At 36.4% G+C, this 22,635-nt stretch overlaps 1 protein-coding gene across 2 annotated transcripts in view; it reads right to left on the reverse strand.

Moving 5' to 3' along the window:
• Positions 1-22,635, reverse strand: part of HOMER1 (homer scaffold protein 1) — a 140,485-nt gene that overhangs the window by 16,073 nt on the left and 101,777 nt on the right. For both annotated transcript variants that reach the window (XM_009240845.4, NM_001131690.1), the window contains 3 exon segments: positions 12,060-12,216; positions 7,700-7,810; positions 6,997-7,077 (listed from right to left, as the gene is read on the reverse strand). In XM_009240845.4, the coding sequence (XP_009239120.1) occupies positions 6,997-7,077; positions 7,700-7,810; positions 12,060-12,216 (349 nt within the window).

Below are 22,635 nucleotides of genomic sequence, written 5' to 3' on the forward strand. Positions count from 1 at the left end.
TAATATATTTAATGTATAAAGACTAAAACAAATGTAGATGATAGTTAAAAAATAATCTGTTTAGTATTCTGACGAGGCAGAAATAATGCAACCAAAAAATAGGAAGAGAAAGGGAAAAATGAGAGCAGAACAAGCACATTATTATTAAGTGTGTTAATAATTCAGAGTCAAAAGGTATCATTAAAAACTAACAAACCAGGCCAGGCGCGGTGGCTCATGCCTGTAATCCTGGCACTTTGGGAGGCCAAGGTGGGAGGACTGCTTGGGCCCAGGAGTTCGAGACCAGCCTAGGCAATAGAGTGAAACCCCATTTCTACAAAAAATTAAAAAATTAGCCAGGCTTGGTGGCACACACATGTAGTCCCAGCTCCTTGGGAGGCTGAGTAGGGAGAAATTCTTGAGCCCAGGAGGTCGAGACTGTAGGAATCTGTGATTGTGCCACTGGCCTCCAGCCTGGATAACAGAGTAAGACTCTGTCTCAAAAACAAAAACAAACAAACAAACAAAAACCCCCAAAACACAAACCAGATAGTATATGTTTAAATATGAACACAGGTAACTAGGAGCATTTTAAAGGGGTGGAAGTTCAAAGGTAACCACTACAACAAAACTAAGACCATTTCAAATATCAAGAGATATTTAAAAATCAAGAGATAGTTAAAAAGAGCAAAGAACACATCATATAGAAAAATTATTAATATAATGCACACACAGAAATGATAACATAATAATGAGTTGAGACCAAACATAAAAATCATATCAATAAACATGAATGAGTTATCTACTAGAAAATATTTTCAGTTGGGTCACAAAGCACTATCCAAGTATATGAACACAAGACACACAAGGAGCATTCATAAAAACTGATAAAATATTATGTCACCGAAAAAGCAACAGTAAATTACGTAACACAGAAATTATACAAATAAAACCCTGTGACCCCAATGCAATAGAACTAGAAATTAATAACTAAATCAAAAGATTAAAAAAGACCCTTCCACCAGGAAATTAAGGGACTTTTTATACATTTCATACAGCTGTTGTATGAAAAGGAAATAAAGCCAAAATCACAGAATTTCCAGAAATAATAATGAAAACATTAAATATCAGAATCTATGGGATACACTTAAAGCAATGATCAGAGGAAGATCTACAGCCTGAAACACATATATAAATAAAAGTGAAAGAATGAAAAAAAGGAATTAAATCCCCTTTCAAAATACTAAAAAATAAAAAACCAAACAAAGCACAAGGCAGGAATAAATAAGATAAAAACAGAAATTCATAAGGTAAATTCATAGGTGGCACTTACTAGTTAATCAAAATTTTGTGTGTGTGTTTTTTTTTTTTTTTGAGATAGGTCTTGTTCTGTCTCCAGTGCTGAAGTGCCATGGCACAATCACGGCTCACTGCAACCTCAACCTCCTGGGCTCAAACGTTCTTCCCACCTCAGCCTCCCATGTAGCTGGGACCACAGGCATGTGCCACCGCATCCAGCTAATCTTTTGTAGAGACAAGGTCTCACCATGTTGTCCAGTCTGGTCTCAAACTGCTGGGCCCAAGCAATCTTTCTGCCATGGTCTCCCAAAGTGCTGGAATTACAGGTGTGAACCACCGCACCTGTCCAAAATCTTTTTTTTTTAATGTATGAAAAAAAAAGGCCAGGCACAGTGGCTCATGCCTGTAATCCCAGCACTTTGGGAGGCCGAGGTGGGCAGATCATGAGGTCAGGAGATTGAGACCATCCTGGCTAATATGGTGAAACCCCGTCTCTGCTAAAAAAATGCAAAAAATTAGCCGGGCGTCGTGGCATGCACCTGTAGTCCCAGCTACTCGGGAGGCTGAGGCAGAATAGCTTGAACCTGGGAGGCGGTGGCTGCAGTGAGCTGAGATCACACCACTGCATTCCAGCCTGGGCAACAGAGCAAGACTCCGTCTCAAAAAAAAAAAAAAGAAAAAAAGAAAAAGGAACTTCACAAAGTAGACACATCACTACTAACTTTAGGTAATCAAAAAAGAAAATGAGAAAGAACAAGTATATCAAATAAGAAGTATAAGACTTCCCATTGAATACAGTCATGCACAGCATGACAATGTTTTGATCAACTGTGAACAGCATATGCAACAGTGGTCCCATAAGATTATACGGGAGCTGAAAAACTCCTATCACCCAGCAGCTGCCATATCGTCACAGTACAATGCAGTACTCATGTGTTTGTGGTGATGCTGATATAAATAAATCTACCGTGCTGTCAGCTGTATAAATGCATAGCACATACAATTATGTATCGTACATAATACTTGATAAAAATAAATGGCCATGTCACTGGTTTATATATTTATTATACTATACTATTAAAGTTATTTTAGAGTGTACTCCTTCTACTTATTTAAAAAAACATTAATTATCTGACAGCCCCAGGCAGGTCCTTCAGGGGGTATTCCAGAAGAAGGCATTGTTATCATAGGAGATGACAGCTCCATGCCTGTTATTGCCCTTGAAGACCTTCTAGTGGGACAAGATGTGGAGGTAGAAGACAGTGATATTGATGATCCCAACCTTGTGTAGGCATCAGCTAACATGTGTGTTCATGTCTTCGTTTTTTAAAATAAGTTTAAAAAGTTTTAAAAACATTTTTTAATAGGAAGAAAGGTTACAGACTAAGGATATAAGGAAAATAGTTTTCTACAGCTGAATACATGTTTATGTTTGCAGCTATTACAAAAAAGTAAAAAGTTAAAAAAATTTTAAATGTTTATGAAGTTAAAATGTTACAGTAAGCTAAGGCTAATTTATTATTGAAGAAATAACATTTTAAAAAATAAATGTAGTATAGTCTAAGTGCAGTGTTGATAAAGTCTATAGCAGTGTATGGTAATATCTTAGGTCTTCAAATTCACTCACCACTCACTCACTAACCCACCCAGAGCAACTTCCAGTCCTACAGGTTCCATTCATGATAAGTGTCCTATTCAAGCGTACAATTTTTATCTTTTCTACTGTATTTTTACTGTACCTTTCTATCGTTTCTACTGTATTTTTACTCTACCTTTTCTGTGTTTAGATGTGCTTAGATACAAATACATGAATACTTACCACTGTCTTACGAGGGAGGGAGGGAGGGAAAAGAAGGGAGACGGAGAGAGAGAGAGAGAGAGAGAGAGAGAAGAGAGCCATCCAGAATAAAACAAAGCAAATATAGCCAAAATGACATTTGGGGAATGTAAGTAAAGGGTATATAAAAAATTTCTGTATTATTCTTTCAACTTTTCTGTAAGATTGAAATTATTTCAAAATAAAAAGTTTAATTAAAGAACTTATTTATGTAACCAAATACTGCCTGTTCCCAAAAACCTATTGAAATAAAAATAAATAGTTTAAAAACAAAATAGAAGTAAAAAACAAGATCATTTCAGATAGTGATAAGTACTAAAAGGAAAATTAAAAATGGTAATACTACAAAAAATACCTGGGATGGAGTGTGGGGGACTGTAGCATAGTGCTTAAATTGGGAAGTCAGAGAAATTAACATCTGAACTAAGACCTAAACTAAAAATAGAAGCCAGCCATCTGAAGATTTGGGCAAAGAATTCCAGGCAAAGATATTCCACATGCTCTAAGGTGAAAATGCACTTGTGACTTCAAGATACAGGTAATGACCAAATGCATGTGAAAAATTGTTCAATGTTATTCATAATTTAAAAATTAATTAAACAGTTGAGTCACTTCATTTCTTAAGAGATGGCAAAGAACGTGTCCAGGGGGTACCAATATCCAGTGGGTACCCTGCTTTTCCAGATGTCAATTTCCCAGCATAAGAAATTTTAAAACATTGACACCAAGCAATTCTCGTTTGAAAGTTTATCTTAAAGAATAATCAGAAAGCAAAGATTTATGAAAAAGGTTGTAATATTATTTATTTATAGCATAACATTGGAAACAACATAAACTGCCATTACTATAGGAATGCTGGAAGAAAACTATGATACCTCTATATGGGAGAATTCTATGCAGCCATTGGGCTTATGACATAAAGTTAGATAAAAATGTATATAAACAAAAAGTGGTATCTATATCCATCTCTTGTAAAGAAAATATTATCTAAACCAACACTGGGACAAGGAAATGCCAGTTACTTTGCCTTAAGATAACAGGATTATGATTTTTTAATATTATGGAATTATGATTTTATACTAACCTTGCTAAGTATATTTTTTGAAATTTTTCTAATTTTTTTAAATGGGCATGTTTTTCATAGATATTTATAATAGAAAAATCCAAATATTGCCAAATATCAAAAACTCATAAATTAGAAAAACTCTATCATGGTATCCTTAATTTACCAATAACTATACATTTTCTATCCACATTCATACCTCTAATCCAACTCTAAATACTGCAATTTCAGGATTCTTTTCCAAGGAATTTAATGATCCCAATTTTCTGTACTGAACTTATGAATGGAGGTTCAAGGGTGCTGGGACTTTTGATAAACAGGAGATGTTTCTGTGGGAGGGAGAAGGCTGCAGAAGAGGAAATTTCTTTGAATTGGAAAAAATATGTTATTTTCTGTAGCTTGTTCTTTTAGAATTCATCCTCAGGTTTTCTAAAAGCTTCCCTGTCCTGTTCTAGGTAGGTTGTTTTGATAATATTTTTGATATTCAGTGAAAGGATGGGTAAGAATTATATTCACAATTTCAAGTGCCAGCTATAAAATTCAATTACTGCTCTATCAGTGATGAAATCCATTCATTCACACATTTATTGAGAAAGGGTCTCATTCTGTCACCCAGGCTGGAGTGCAGTGGTATGATCATAGCTCACCGCAACTCCCAACTCAAGCGAGGCTCAAGTGATCCAAGCAGCTGGGACTACAGGTGCACACAACCACTCCCAGCTAATTCTACTGTTTCATTTTTTTGTAGATGCAGCATTTCGCTATGTTACCCAGGTTGGCCTTGTACTCCTGGCCTCAAGAGATCTTCCTGCCTCAATCTCCCAAAGCACTGGGATTATAGGCATAAGCAACTATGCCTGGCTTCAAATACATTTAGAATTATCAACATTAGAAATTTGATATAAACATATCATCTCTTTGTTTCTCTTCATAAGTGAGACAATGTAAATGTGTATATAACTGAAAATATTTTTTAAAAGAATCATTACGGATGACTTGACTGTTGCTTGAAGAAGTGTGGTAATGCAGAAAGAACAGACTTTGGAATAAAATAAATCTAGGCCTCATTACTTTCTAGCTAAGTGCTTTAATTAAACTTGCTAACACCTTTGAACTGCTGTCTTCTCTTTGAAAATGGGGATACCTCACCTGTTAATGTGAGAATTAGAGCTAATGTAAGTTAAGTGCTTAACATATGCCTGAATCATCGCAAGTACTCAAAATCCAAAACAAATGAAAGACAAAACTCGACTGAATTTCCCCCTTTCTTCCAGCCCTGATTCCATGCTTCATATTTAAGTTCTACATCAGGATCTCTCAACCTTGGCATTATTGACATTTTGGGTTGGATAATCCGATGCTTAGCAGCATCTCTGGCTTTGTCTACTAAATATCAGTGGTGCTCCACTAATTGTGAAAATAAAAAATGTTTGCACACATTGCTAAATGTCCCCTGGGCTTCAAAAGTGCCCCAAGTGATGACCACTAATCTATATAGATGATTAAAATATACAAACAGCATTTAATAGGGCCAACCAAAACAAGTGATCTCATTTTTCCCAGACTACTGAAAGCCAGTGATGGGAAGGGGAGAGGTAAATATTCCATTTTATATAAGGAATCTGTTTATTTCATGAAGGATTATTATGAAGGGGTTTAAAGCCCATGTCTTTGACTACTAAAATAATGTATTTTGACCATTATCTTAGTGGTCAAAGATTTGGATTTTAAAATTTGACTGTCTCCATTTAAATATAGGTTGGACAAGTTAACCTCTCCAAGCTTCAGTTTCTTCATCTGGGTTATTATGACTGTTACATAGATTAAATGCATAATACGGGTAAAGTGCTAAGGCCAGTGTCTGATATGTAGCAAGCACTCAATAAATGTTAGCTGTTCTTATTATAATCTAGGTCCTCTTTCCAATCCTGGGCTTTCAGTCCCTCTTATTATGCCTTATCTCAAATTCCTCACTCTATACATATACTTATTTCTACTCCAAAGTCATCCTAACCCTTCTTTATTGAGGCACCTAACCCTGAGGGTGTAAGAAAACTGCCTGAGCTGGCAAGAGAAGACTTTGGTAATAAATTCTGAGAAATCTTCCCTTACCATGTCTGACTACCACTGACACATGATGTTTTTTGTACACTGGAATCAGGAAGCATGCTATTTATGCAGAAAAAAGTGAGTAAAATTAATTACACTGAAGAACGAAGAGTACTAACTTGTGTTCCATTTGGGCACAACTATTGGTATAATTCATACATTAGTAAATTGTAAAAAAAAAAAGAATAATGTTCCCAAATTGAATGAAATCAATTTGCAAATTTTTCTTTAAATTCAGGGTTTTCTTTCTTTCTTTTCTTTCTTTCTCTTTCTCTCTTTTTCTTTTTATTAAGACATGATCCCACTCTGTTCCAGGCTGGAGTACAGTGGTGTGATTATGACTCACTGCAGCCTCAACCTCCTCGGCTCAAGTGATCCTCCTCCTCAGCCTCCCAAAGTGCTGAAATTACAAGCATGAGCCACCATGCCCAACCCCAGAGTATTTTTTTTTAATTAAAAGTAGAAATTTCCAAAAGAATTTACTAAATAATTTACAATTTCTAAATGACCATCTATGATAATTATAAGCTACATAGATGAAGTTATCAAGTAACTTTTTAAAAATCAAAGATTAGGCATGAATCAGAAGTCCTGGAAAAGAAAAATGACCAAAACCTACAAAATGGAGTCTCAGAAAAAAAGTCAGTGCTATGTGAAAAAATGGTGCCTTTCTATGCAGAAGTGAATAACAATTTTTACTACAGCTCACCTGTAGTTTCTGAGTCAGAGAATCCCTCTGTTCTTGTAGTTCTCTGGCATTATCAATTTCTTGTTTTAACCTTTCTATTTCCTAGAAAAGACAGAGCAATATCTTAACATTCAAACTATATCAAGGCAAGGGAAGGTCTTGTTTTTCCTTGAAATTATTGTTCTAGTTCTTAGAAAAAGATGATTTTAAAAACATTCCTTCATATTGACTTTTAGAGGGATGAATTCATCTTTATATGTACGTTGTCTAGAACAGAATAATCTTAAGCAACAGCAACAAGTCTAACTTGGTGATTCTGGTACAGCACTGCTTAGAAATAACAATCTGAACATTTTAATGTTGCTTCAAGCTTTGTGGATATAATTCTTTCCTAAGAATTAAAGTTTTGACTGGAACCCAGAGAAAGCAACAGCTTTTAAAATCCATTTAACCCCTAATGATTTTCTGTTGACTGTATAAATGCAACTCTCATCTGGAAGGCAACAGGTGGTATCTCGGTCTGACTGCCTCACCACAGTTCATAATAACAGAAATAAGGATAGGGAAAATATGAGCAAGCTTAATACCACTCAAGAAAAATTTCATCCTAAAAAAAAGGTCACAACCTGACTTTATTCCATAAAATATTTTTAAATTTGACATGAAATCTAATACTTTGTACACACGTTAGCTAGATTACAGATGAGTAAAAAGCAGCAAATACCTCTTCCTTCACTTTCAGTGTCTCTTCCAGTTCTTGTATTGTCTGATTTAATTCTGTCTTATGAGTATGTACTGCATTTGCTTGGCTACTAACACATTCAAGTTCAGTCACCTAAAATTAAATGAGAACACAGATTAACTTAAATTTCAACTTTAAAGAGTTTCTTGTTAAATACATAGCCCCAAATAAGTAAATAGTATATTCTGAATAAATATATAAAAATTAATTTTGAGAAATATTAAGACACTCAAGGTAGAGTGAATAGATTCTTCAAAGATATAAAACTAGGAAAAGGGAAAAATAATTATTTACATGGCTTGGTCACGAAAAGGTTAGGATAACTTAAATTAAGTGATTAATGACAGTAGAGAATCCCTATAATGAAAGTCTTCTTTAAAAATTTCTTCCAAAAACATATTCAAGATCAGATATGACCATCTGTCCTTCATCTGTAGCCTTCAAATTCTATGGGTTCTGAAAACTGGCTTTGCAGAAGTGAGAATTTTTTCAAATACATTTCCAACATGTAAGAGAATCTGGAAGAGAAAATAGGCTTAAAATACAACTTAAATTATTAGATACTGGAATGACTTTACATCAATAGTGTCTCTTACGGGTAAGATAAAATTTTGTTAGTCAATAAGAATTTACTGAGGGCCCAAAGAGTAATATAACTTTTAATAAGCACTTGGTATTTTTTGAGAGAACAGAGAGGAGCACTGTCCTTCAAGTTATACCATCTAAAACTAGAATCAGTAATAGACAGAAGTCAACATAAATACACACACACACACATGCATGCACACACCCTATCACAGTTCTTTACATATATCATGTACTCATAAAATTTTGGTTTACTAGAAGATAGTAAATTCTAGACTATTAAGGAAACAGAGTAAATCCCTCTCCCTGGCATTTTACAAATATCAAATTACCCTCTACATTCTGTGATTCTCTCTCTTATATAATTTTCTTCCTTTCTTCTCATATACTACTAGCCTCGTTACAAACCCTTATCACCCAGACCTGAACAAAACCAACAGCCTCCCAGTGGACTTAATTATAACCTTTTCATATTTTTGTCTATTCTGCAAATTGCTAAGATTCATCTTTCATTCCTGTGATTCCACCATTCAAAGACTTTCAGCTCATCTTTTTTACGATATCAGATCTAAACCCTCAGATCCTCTGTATATTGGCCCCAACCTTCTCAACCATCCACACTGCCCAAGATATTCAGTGAGTACTTCCAACCAAAAGCAGGCAAATCTTCTTGTCCTAAGAACAAGTGATATTCATTCCCAACTTGTTGATTTAACTAGGATGTCCTCTCTTGCCTCTGAAAACCATTCGGACCTAACCAAACCCTTAACTCTTAGCTCAGCATGTACTTTCTCCAGAAAGCCATTCCTATCTGCTCAAGTCTTCAAGGCTCTCCTCTGGTTCACAAAACCAAGCATCCGTTCAAAAATCTTGGGAATTACTTCACTTATTTTTTAATGTGTATTTGTTTTGTCTCATTATATAATAAATTCCTTAAGGGGAGTTCCAATTCTGATAATGATGAAATAGTTTTTATTGGAGTAACTTTCCTATAGATAACAATTGCAAATTGTGGGCAAAATGTAAAAGTCAACTGTTTGAAGGACCTGGTGAGTAACCAAATTGGGCAAAAGACTGCAAGAAAGCAGTCACTTTGGGTGATTTCCACATATTTTTGCCTGAAGGTACTCTGCAGTCTGGCTGCATTGCTTGACTGAACTCAAGCAGAAATCCATAGTCATTTCTCTGAGAAGCCTGAGAATTTTAGGACTCTGCAGAACACCTGGAACAACTAGGAGTAGGAAAAGAGCTGGAAGACTGAAAGAACTAAACTGCGATGGTGCTCAACACAGAGATGACAGTTTGAAGTTCTGCTAGTCCCTGCTAAATTAGAGGGCCTTGGTAAATACCTGACGCTGTCAGTGAAACCTTGGAAGGGTTATGTCTTAGAGATAAAGATTTCCTAGGACAACGTGATTTACCCTAGGGTTACAGCAAAATTGAAATACATGAATTCTAACAAAGCATAAGTACACAACTCCACAAATTCAAGATAATCTCCAAATAATTTAACTGCCTGTTGAAACAAAAACTCAACATTATTCAAAAATAACAAAATCTGTGGTCTCTAGAACATCTCATTTGCAATGTCCAATACACAATTAAAAATAACTAGTCATTTTTGTGAAAAAAAAAACAGTAAAATGTAACTTATAATCAAGACAAAATCTATCTAAATAAAAGTGGAGATAATTGGTTGGCAGTACACTTGGAGTACAAAAACTGCTCAAGGAGGTTATTCAGGCTGAAGGGAAACAATACCTGATAGAAATTCAGATCTACAGGAAAGAAGCACAATGGAAACTGAAAATATGTGAGTAAATAAATATATTATGTTTCTTAAGTTCTTTAATATTCAATTGACTATTTAAAGAGAAAATTTCTTAAGGGCAGAGATTACACAATAAGGAGACATGATAGCTCCTTAATATTTTCTGGCTATGACAATTGTCATAAATTTTTTTTTATTGTGGTAAAAAACATATATCATAAAATTTATCATCTTAGTCATTTTAAGTGTATAGTTCAATAGTGTTAAGTATTTATATTCACATTGCTGTGAAACAGATCTCCAGAACTTTTTTAACTTGCAAAACTGAAAGTCTATACCCATTAAACAACTCTCCTTTCCCCCACCTCTCATAAGTTAATTTTTATACATAGGATAGAATAACGTTTACTCAAGTTTCTAACATTTCTGCTCTGTCTCAACTCCATTTCCTCTTCTTTTTTTTTTTTTCCCCCCCGAGACAAGGCCTTGCTCTGTTACCTAAGCTGGAGTACACAGTGGCGTGATCTCAGCTCACTTCAGCCTCTGCCTCCTAGGCTCAAGTGATGTTCCCACCTCAGCCTCCTAAGTACCTGGAACTATAGGGACATGCCATCACACCTAGCTAATTTTTGTATTTTTAGTGGAGATGGGGTTTCACCATATTGTCCAGGCTGGTCTTGAACTCCTGGGCTCAAGCAATCCACCCTCCTTAGCCTCCCAAAGTGCTGGGATTATAGGTGTGAGCCAATGTGCCCAGCTTGGAATTCTTTTTAAAAGGAGAAATTAAAGGCATCTGTTGGGTGAAGCACTTCTATGCCTTGAATTTTAAACAAAAATCTTCTTCTTTTTTTTTTGTTTTTTAGAGACAGAGTCTTGCTCTGTCACCCAAGCTAGAGTGCAGTAGAGCCATCATAATTCACTGCAGCCTCCAATTCCTGGGCTCAACCAATCCTTCCCACTCAGCATTCCAAGTAGCTAGGACTACAGGCATGTGTCCCCATGCTTGGTTAATTAAAAAAAAAAAAAAAAAAAAAAGATTTTTTTTTTTTTTAAATGGAGATGGGGTCTTGCCAGGTTGCCTGGGCTAATCTCAAACTCTTGGCCTAAGAGCATTAAACCACTTTACAAGTAATTATCTGGGCTTCTGATATTAATGGTACTGAAATTTCTGATTTTCTTTTTCTGCACCAAATCTCTAATATTACCAAAGTTAATAATTTTCTACTTGTATTTTTCAAACTGTTCCTTCTTTAAAAAGAAAATAATAAAAGCAGCTCATTGACTCACTGCGACAGTGCAATTACATGGCACTTAAGTGTCTCAAAAATTTTCATAGGAATTGTACAGAATACATATTTTTGACTCGGTGCAACTACATGCCAATTAAGTATTCAATTAATCTTCACAGGAATTGTACAGAGTACTTATTATTCCTATTTTACAGATGAGAATACTGAGCTGGAAGAAGGAAATAATTTATCAAAGATCATACAGATAATAACCGGCAGAACTGGAATTCACACTCTGGAATACTCTGGTCTTGTAAACCAGAAATGGAGAATCCCCTCCCCAGGACAACTCAGGAAAAAAGCATTCCCGCTTCACCATCAACACCCAAAGCTCAAATTCTAATTAAACTACTCCTTGAATTTTTTCTCAGCATAAACTTTAACTACCATGTCAGTACTGATCAACTAGCACTAATACATTAGTGCTTTTACGTACTTTGTGCATTACTGCTAGTCCCCATAGATAATATGGGGAATCAACATGGTTTGTTGACTTCAAAAGGCGTATATTCTTCATTCTCATTAAACTATGGAAAATATTTTTCTTAATCAAACAAACGCATATAATACAACCCATATCTATGTTCTGACATCCTAGAACTAGAAGATATCCCTGTGCTGAATCTACATGCAAATTTCTTCTGATCAAGAAAACCTGTTAGCCCTAAATCCCTATAGACATCAGCCCTGAAATTACCCGCTTGTGCAGACGTTCTGCTTCCTCTTGATAGGCAGCAAGTTGCTGTTTCCATTGTTTCACATTGGCAGTGGACTCCAGCAGGGCTGCAGTGAGTTTGGCATTATTTCCTTTGAGGGTAGCCAGTTCAGCCTCCCAATGTTTGCTGATTGCTGAACTAAAATAAAACAAAAAGAAAATTCTATCTATTACACCAACTACTGTTACCTTGAAGGGACAGTAAGACTCAGTTCTACTGTAGGGTTTATAATCTAAGAATGTTTTCTTTTCTTTTCTTTTCTTTTTTGAGATGGAGTCTCGCTCTGTCGCCCAGGCTGGAGGGTAGTGGCGCAATCTTGGCTTACTGTAGCCTCCGCCTCCTGGGTTCAAGCAATTCTCCTGCCTCAGCCTCCCGAGTAGCTGGGACTACAAGCGCACGCCACCATGCCCAGTTAATTTTTTTGTATTTTTTTTAGTACAGACGGGGTTTCGCCATGTTGGCCAGGCTGGTCTTGAACTCCTGACCTCAGGTGATCCACCTGCCTCAGCCTCTCAAAGTACTGGGATTATAGGCGTGAGCCACTGCGACCAGCCCTAAGAGTGTTTTCAAAGACAACCCCAAAATACTAAAAAACACAAATACTTCACCAAAATATTCCTAGTAAAGAAAACCTGGCAAGTGAAGAAATACAAAAAGTACCCAAGTACCAGGTTTAACGTGGAATGTGTCCCACTTTCATTATGACAGATACAGTTATCTACAGAAGAGTTTCCACCCATTCTCTTTTAAGGAATAAACATTATAGCCTGAAAAACATCTATTAAAAAAACCTAACAATGTATTATATTTTTTACGTGTGTCAGACCCTAAAGTACAATGCTATTCCTTAATGAAAACATATGAGGATGCTTAAATGTCATAAGGTTTGGGATATGTAAGGTAGTATTTCTTTTGAAATTGTTATTATTTCATCTTATTCGGGAACTTAAAATGTCAAAAATACAAACATTTGTTACAATAAACTGATTTCATAGGAAAGGCTATGCCTAGAAACTGGTTCTAAAGACTTGACTTCTGATATAATTCCAGTGTCATAAATAGAAGAAGACTAAAGCAATCACCTTTTTTCCTCATTTAATATTCTACTTGATAAGTTACTACAGTTAAGTATCTCAACTAAAACAATTTTCTACTACAAGACAATTCTTTTAGTTGGAAAGACTCCTCTTGAAAATTCCTTTCTTAACTTCCCAATAAAGAAAGAATTGCCTCATTAGAAAAAGGTTGTATCTCTTTCTCATTACTGAAGTTTATTTCTATTAGTAAAATTCTACTAACCTCATCCCATTAACTAACTAGTGAGGCTTATAGCTTTCTTCAATCACCATTTTTTAGGGGTTTGATAAGTCATTTGTATTCTAGGGTAAATTTGATGGATTTATATTTTATAGTAATGTTAGTATATATTTTATTTAAAAAGCATAGTTTTCGTCACCAAGATTTCTAAAGCTTATCACCAGAAATATGACATATCAGCATCACAAACCCCCGATATGATGTACAGAGAACGACACAAGATTGTGTCTGTAGTATTCTTGCAATAAATGTGTAACTTCAGTCAAATAATGAGAAAATATCATATAAACCCAAACTGAGGGACAATCTGTAAAATAACTGTAACTCTTCAAACATGTGAAGAAAATGAAGGAAACAGGAAATAACAGTTAAATGCAAGGTGGGATCTTAGGTAGGTTCCTAGAACAGAAAGGGAACATTGGTGAAAACTGAGGGTTAGTTAGTAGTATTTTATCAATGCTACTGTCCTGGATTTGATCATTGTATTATGGTTATACAAGATGTTAACATTAAGGGAAGCTGGGTGAAGTGTATACGGGCACTCTGTACAGTTTTTGTGATTTTTCTGTAAGTCTAAAATTAGTTTAAAATGAAAAGTTAAAAATATTCCTAAAATTTACTAAGTGAGAAAATATCATCAAGACATGAAAGGATAGAATCAAGCAACAAGCTAAGCTATTAATTTAACAATCCATTTCTATCCTGAAAAAGAAAGCTCTTTTCTTATTCTTCCTTTGTGAAATGATTTTTCAGATTCATGTCTTCTGAGCAAAGCATGCATGGATTCACCTGCTCTAACTGAATTATAGATTTTTCTTTAAATCACCTACCAGTTTTTCCCCTACAGAGATGCGTTTTATTTAAATGGAAACTTCAATCTGACAATTGAAATCTTAGTGAACTAATTTAAACACTTGTTATATGTCAATAGCAAACCCCTTTAAAAATTAACTAGAAGAAAAAACGATTATTTACTCCTAAATCCATTTGTCAAAATCACACAATTATAAAGTAAAATGGATTACCACATATTTATAGCAGGAGAAATAATTTTAAAATGAGGGTGTTTTTCTATTCTATTTATCTGGGTTTCATTTTATAGTCACTAGACAGTAAAATCCATCAAGCATTTTATAACCTGCTTACATCACAAGTATTCAGTAATTATCTGTGTAACCTCAGACCCAACACTCAAGCACTTTGGTTCTCAGTTTTTTATATGTCAAATAAACAGATCAGTCAAGATCTGTATTATCCAAATATTAGCATGTGGCTATTTAAATGTAATAGTTCAAAATTAAAGTAAAAAATTCAGCTTTGAATTTGAGACACATTTCATGCACTCAACAGCCACACACGACTGGTGGCTACCACCCTGGACAGCAAAGATACAGAACATTTCATCATGACAAAAAGTTCTGCTGAACAGTACTGTTCAAGAGGATCCCTACATTCTGCCTTTTCTTTCTTTCTTTGAGATGGAGTTTTGCTCTTGTTGGCCAGGCTGGAGCGCAATGGCACAATCTCAGCTCATGCAACCTCCGCCTTCCAGGTTCAAGCGATTCTCCTGCCTCAGCCTCCCAAGTAGCTGGGATTACAGGCACCTGCCACCATGCCCAGCTATTTTTTTTTTTTTTTTTTTTTTGTATTTTTAGTAGAGATAGGGTTTCACCATGTTGGCCAGGCTGGTCGCTAACTCCTGACCTCAGGTGATCCACCCGCCTTGGCCTTCCAAAGTGCTGGGATTACAGGCGTGAGCCATCGTGCCCGGCCCTGATTGCCTCTTCGATTCCGTGCGTGAGGCCGAACTGTGTCCCTCCAAAACTCATATATCGAAATTCTAACTCCCAGGATCTCACAGTATGACTGTATTTGGAGATAGAGTCTTTAAAGAGGTAATTAAGGTTTAATGTGGTCATTAGGGTGGGCCATAATCCAGTATAAATGATGTCCTTACAAGAGGAGGAGATTAGGACACAGACACATGAACATAAAAAGAGATGACAGCCATCTACAAGACGAGGAGAGAGGCCTCAGAAGAAATGACCCTGCAGACGCCTTGATCTCAGACTTCTAGCCTCCAGAACTATGAGAAAATAGATTTCTATAGTTTAAGCCATGCAGTCTACAGCATTTTTTAGGACAACTCAAGCAAACTAATAAACATAATTTTTTAAACCCACACTATGTAGCCTATCAATTTGCCCCATCTTCCTGAATTGAAGTACGTGGATTACATTTCCTGTTCTAATCAAGCTGGCTTTTCTGTGATGAGCGCTTCTTCTCAATCAGATTCTCATTTTTTTCTATGAATTTTTGTCCAATTTTTTCTATATTCAGAATCCGTTTACCAGATTGCATTTTTTCCTTTCATTGATTCAAGCTTTCTCCAACAAGTATTTTCCAGTTATTACACCCATCCTTTCACTTACCAGCAAAACCTGGTGCTTGCCAATCTGTGCATGCTTAGCCAATGCGCTGACTAAATGAAAAGTAAAGGTATTCACTATGAAATAAGTGCAAGGCTAACCTCAGATCAAATCAATTAATGAGTAGTAAATTTTATAACACTAATTTTAATAAAATTTTCAACACTAATAAAAACCACAAATATAAATATTTTAGCTCTGACATCAGGGATGGAATTTCACACTAGTTTTGGGTAGTAGAATCATATGGAGTTTCTTGACTCCCATTTTAAACTTATCAGGCATGCATATACGATAACAGGGATTTCATCTATAAAACACTGTAGACCTGGAACATGGAGAATCTACAACAAACCTGTTTAAGAAAAGGTTGGTATTCCTGAACAAGTTGCCTTGTTTTGGTGTAATTTACAAGTTAATACTGATTGGCAGAAGTACTTTTTATATGAGTAGTCTAGGTAGTTATAACACCACATCAATTATTTTAAAACCCTTGATTGTTGAAGTATATGTTTAAAGTAGGTTAGTAGATTCTTCAAATTCATCCTAGCATTTTCCAGTACTTTCATATTTGGTTGGTATTTAGACCCAAGGAAGCTCAAGTTTAAGATACAACTCTGGTAAAATCTTGAAATATACCATACGTTAATGATAAAATCTAGGTAAGTGTAATCATTTTATTTTCTACCTGTATCAAGAAGATAACTTCACAATTTCATGTTTGGAGTGATACTTATGAGCAAGATGGCTACCACAAGCATTTCTAAGGCTCTTGGGAGCCAGAGATACAAAAGGGAATTTGTACCCTTTTGCAGGCTCTTTACCACAGACTTCTATCAGGTTCTCAGGAGAAAGATAGGAGAGGCAGAGAGAGAGACTAGAGAAAGGATCCTGGATGAGGAGAGAGACTTCCATTTGGGAAATTCACAAAGTCTAGCCAAGACCCTTCTTCTCCACAGGACCAAAATCTTAAACCAATGGGAGAAGGATATCCCTAAATCCTGTCATTCTCCCACTTAACCTGGATTCAGGCAAAGACCTGTTATGGCTGGGGGCAAAGAGAATAAAACACTGTAACTCTGTGAGAGGAACAGAAAATAGTCCTGGATTCAGAGGTCTCTAACCTGTGGGACAGAGGCAGGAAACTCCTACACAAGACTCTCAACTATCACAAGGCTGAACTTACCTGCTACTGGGAGAGGCGCAGGATCACTGAGAAAGCCTCATTTCTGAGATCCTGGGACAAAGGGTCTACCCAAGACTGAGGCTGGACAAAAACAACAGAGAACACCATTCTGTCCTCTATTATAGCAGCCTTCCATTGCAGGAAGGTCAAGACTGTAGAGACAGAACTTCTTTGAGGTGTGCACACACACACACAAAAACCAAAAGATGAGTGTCGAGCAGTTAGTAGAACCCTCTAGCAACCCTAAGCACAAGGTAATGCTAGAGATGTTTAAAGGCTATAGCATACTCATAGTAACCATACCAACAACAAAATCAAAATCCATTTCAACCCCCAAATGCACTAACTTTCATATTAACAGCCTAGCAGAAGAGTCATACCCATTTCTAGGAGGAAATAGTGTTCATCATTACTGTCCTCCACACAATGTTTGGCATTCAATGAAAAAAAAAATTACAAGATGTATCAAAAAGCAAGGGAAAAAACACTTTTCACTGTCAAGAGAGAAAGCAATCAACAGAATCATACTCAGAGATTAATCTGATCTTGATCTTGAATAAATCAAAGAAGGAAATAAGATAGCCATGTTAAAGGTGTTAGTGGAAAGAAGGACATCACGTTCACTCAGATTGTGAATTTTAGCAGAGCAATGAAAACTATGGGAAAGAATTCAATAGAAATGTTAGAAATACAGAACATAACAACAGAGGTGAAGAATGCCTTTGACAGGCTCAGTAAACTTGACATAGCTGCATAAAGTCAGTGAACATGAAAACAGACCAAGAGAAATCAGCCAAACTGAAACACAAAGAGAAAAAAGAAAAAGAGTTTCTAAGATATGAAGGGCCATGTAAACTGTCTAACGAATGTTTAACTAGAATCATAGAAGGAGAAGAGAGAAGGGCAGAGGAAATATCTGAAGACATAAAGGCTGAGTATTTTCAAAAAATAAAAGGCATGAAACCACAGATGCAAAAAGTACAAAAACATATATAATTACAGTAGCTCCTTATTCATTGTTTCTCTTTCTGTGGTTCCAGTTCCACATTGTCAACTGTAGTCTGAAAATATTACAGTATGATAAAATATTTTGAGAGAGGGAGAGACCACATTCACCTAACTTTTATTACAGTATATTCCTATAATTGTCCTATTTTATTATTAGTTCATGTTGTTAATCTCTTACTGTGCCTACTGTAGAAATTAAACTTTATCACAGGTATGTATCTACAGAAAAAAACATAAACATAAACCCTACATATAGGGTTCAGTACTATCCATGGCTTCAGGCATCCACTGGGAGTATTGCAATATATCCCCTGTGGTTAAGGAGGGACTACTGTATAGTAATACTTCATCATAGACGATGCAATCCAGAAGACAGTGGAGTGACAGTGTTGAAAGAAAACAATTCTCATCCTAGAATTCTACACATAGGAAAAATATCTTTCAAAATGAAGGTGAAATAAAGAGTTTTTCAGGTAAACAAGAGCTCAGATAATTTATTACTAGAAGATGTGTCCTACAAGAAATATTAAAGAAAGTTCTTTAAGTGAGAGTATGATCCCGGAGAGAAATGTAGATCTACACAAAGAGATGAAAATATCTGAAAATTATTAAAATGAAGATAATTATAAAAGGTCCAAAGGTATGATAATTCAAAGGAGAAATAACAGTCTTTTAAATAAATGGTGCTGAAACAATTGGATAACCATATACAAACATAAATAAATCTCAACCCATATCTCATAATCTATACATAAATTAAAAATATAAAACTTCTATAAAATATAAAACTATAAAACTTGAAAAAATTCTTTGTGACCTTGGGTTAGGTAAAAATTTCTTAGATATTATACAATACCAAAAACATGGTCCATTAAAAAAACTGATCACAGGAACTTCATAAACTTAAAAACTTCTCTTTGAACAACACTATTTAAAAATTGAAGAGGCCAAGGGGGTGGCTCATGCCTGTAATCCCAGCATTTTGGGAGGCCAATGTGGGTGGATCACTTGAGGCCAGGAGTTTGAGAACAGACTGGCCAACATGGCAAAACCCCTGTCTCTACTAAAAATACAAAAATTAGCTGGATGTGGTGGTGGACGCCTGTAATCCCAGCTACTCAGGAGGCTGAGGCATGAGAACTGCTTAAACCCAGGAGGCAGAGGTTGTAGTGAGCCAAGATCATGCCACTGCACTCCAGCCTGGTTGATGAAGCAAGATTTTGTCTTGAGAAAAAAAAAAAAAAAAAAAATTGAAGAGATCCTGGAATGCAAAGATGGTTCAACACACAAAAATCAATGTAATGACCAGGCATGGTGGCTCATGCCTATAATCCCAGCACTTTGGGAGGCCAAGGTGGGCAGATCACTTGAGGCCAGGAGTTTGAGACCAGCCTGGTCAACATGGCAAAACCCCATCTCTACTAAAAATACAAAATTAGCCAGGCATGGTGGTGCATACCTGCAGTCCAGCTACTCCAGAGGCTAAGACAGGAAAACCACTTGAATCAGGGAGGCGGAGGTTGTGGTGAGCCAAGACTGCTCCATTGCACCCCAGCCTAGGCGACAGGGTGAGACGTCTCAAAAAAAAAAGGAGAAAACCTTTGTGACACTGGATCTGCAATGATTTCTTGAATATGACACCAAAAAAGCACAGGTAACAAAAGAAAAAACAGATAAGGTGGACTACATAAAAATGAAAAACTTCCATGTGCCAAAGGACACAATCAACAGAGTGAAAAGGCAATCCATGGAACAGGAGAAAATATTTGCAAATCATCTATCTGATAAGGGATTAATATCTAGAATATATAAATAACTCCTATAACTCAACAATAACAATTTAAAAATGAGCAAAGTACTTGAATAGACATTTTCCCAAAGAAGAGAAACAAACAGGCGCTAAGCACTTGAAAAGATGTTTAACATCATTATCATCAAGGAAATGCAAACCAAAACCACAGTGAGACACCACCTCACATCCACTAGGATGGCACTATCGAAAAACAAAATCAGTGTTGGGTTGGTGAGGATGTGGAGAAAGTGGAACCCTAGTACACTGTTGGTAGGAATGTAAAATGGTGTAGCTGCTGTGGAAAACAGTATGGCTGTTCCTCAAAAATTTAGAATTATACGATCCAGCAATTCTACTTCTAGGTATATGCCCAAAAGCAGTGAAGCAGGGTCTCGAATAATTTTCTTTTTACAATTTTCTTTTTTCTTAGATACCAAAAATAAATTTTTATAATAAAACATAAGTATTATAAATTTGAATCTGAGAACATTCTTGCTTCTTCTATTTTATGAGCTGCTCCTTTAATAATCTTTCTAGAGCAGTATGAAATACAACTTAGGGCCAGGCACGGTGGCTCGCGCCTGTAATCCCAGCACTTTGGGAGGCTGAGGCAGGCGGACCACCTGAGGCTGGGAGTTTGAGACCAGCCTGACCAGCATGGAGAAACCATGTCTCTACTAAAAATACAAAATTAGCTAGGCGTGGTGGCACATGCCTGTAATCCCAGCTACTAGGGAGGCTGAGGCATGAGAATCGCTTGAACCCAGGAGGCAGAGGCTGCAGTGAGCTGACATCACACCACTGCATTCCAGCCTGGGTAACAAGAGTGAAACTCTGTCTCAAAAAAAAAAAAGAAAAAAAGAAATACAACTTAGGAAGTAAAATGTTTTTGATTTTTGTCAATCTTCCCTGTTCTCTTTGTAGCTTCTTCATATACTCCTTTCATCAAGTGTAATAAATGCTCCTATTAGAATACCCTACACAACTTCAACTTATAATAAATTCCAAATACCCATACCTCTCAATACTTTGCACATTAATTTTGAAAAAAAAAAAAGTTCCTTTCTTTAATCTTCAAATCTAAGATATCACATTTCTCCTCCATTAGACTTAACATTTAGCAACAATTAATACCTTAGGATTAATTCTGACACCAAAATTTTCAGTTAGCATCTCACATTTCAGGAATACTTCTTTAGAACTGTTGGGGTTCTCTGTTAATTTGGTTTCTTTTTTATAGGTACAGTTTTGGTAGTTTTACCTTAAGAAAGCTGTTCACAAAGAAATCACTAAATTGCTTAGTTGGAGAGACCAGTGATTCAGAAAATATACTGAAACACCATTATGATCTCACGTCTGAACACTGGAATAAGGGCAAACCAATTCTTTATTCTTGTGGCTGTTCAGTAAAGTTTCCCTTCAAAATGGACCAGCTGGTTTCCTGTTGGCTTCAAATCTAGAGAGAGTTCAAAACACTTCAAAAACACAATTTGAAAGGTTCCTTAAACTGGAATTTTACAGTTTTTCCCTTATCTAAAGTCAAAGTTCTGGCCAGGCACAGTGGCTGATGCCTATAATCCTAGCACTTTGGGAGGCAGAGGTGGGCAGATCGCTTGAGCTCACGAGTTCGAGGCCAGCCTGGGCAACATGGTGAAACTCAACTTCTACCAAAAATAGAAAAATTAGCCAGGTGTGGTGGCACATGCTTATAGTCCCAGCTATTTGTGGGACTGAGGCAAGAGGATTGCTTGAACCCAAGAGGTCACGGCTGCAGTGAACCGAGATGGCACCACTGCACTCCAGCCTGGGTGACAAAGGGAGACCCTGACTCAAAAATAAAATAAAAATAAAGTCAAAGTTGTTCTATGAGAAGATATTAAACTTCATTAAATTAGCTATGTAAAATCAAGAAGAAAAAGTACTTCAAAAGGCTCTATTTTCAAAATAAGAGCTTAATGTATGAGCAATATACTTATCTAACCTGCAGAGTGAATGCTACATGTGAATGGTCACTTGCAGAGTCTAAGAAAGCTGCCTCTCTCCCATTCCTCCAGGGCCTAGGACCCATTATTAGAGTCTCTATAATGGTAACGCCTTGCATGTACTTTTTAGGCATGTTAATTATGTAGAACTGAGAAAAATATTCCGATACTCTTTCAAAAAAACAATTTAAAAACAGGGTGCAGCTGGGTGCGGTGGCTCATACCTGTAATCCCAGCACTTTGGGAGGCCAAGGCGGGTGGATCACTTGAGGTCAGGAGTTCAAGACCAGCCTGGCCAACATGGTGAAACCCCATCGCTACTAAAAATACAAAAATTAGCTGGGTGTGGTGGCAGACGCCTGTAATCTCAGCTACTTGAGAGGCTGAGGCAGAAGAATTGCTTGAACCTGGGAGGTGGAGGTTGCAATGAGTGGAGATCACGCCACAGCACTCCAGCCTGGGTGACAGAGCATGACTCCATCTCAAAAAATTAAATTAAATTAAAATAAATAGGTTGCAGTAGGTTTTTTTCTTAACATTATTCTCTGTATCAGTAGCGGGGTCAATCCGTAACTATGAAAGCACTCTGCAGCACTGCTTGCCTCAGGATCTGCCTGCTGGGTTATCTCCTCACTTCCCATTCCAGAACTGTGAACACAGAAGCAACCAATACTGACTTAAAACTACTTGTGTCCAGCCTACTAAAAAATACTTGGAACATTGCAGAGTGAGATAAGCTCAGGAAAGCAACCTCTTAAAGTTATTTGTGTTTATAAGCTTATTCCTGAGCTGTGCATTTGAGGATCTGCTCTTAACAGTCTACATACTTTGAGAACTTAACAG

This window comes from Pongo abelii, chromosome 4 (assembly GCF_028885655.2).
Source record: "Pongo abelii isolate AG06213 chromosome 4, NHGRI_mPonAbe1-v2.0_pri, whole genome shotgun sequence".
In the NCBI taxonomy this organism is placed as follows: domain Eukaryota; kingdom Metazoa; phylum Chordata; class Mammalia; order Primates; family Hominidae; genus Pongo; species Pongo abelii.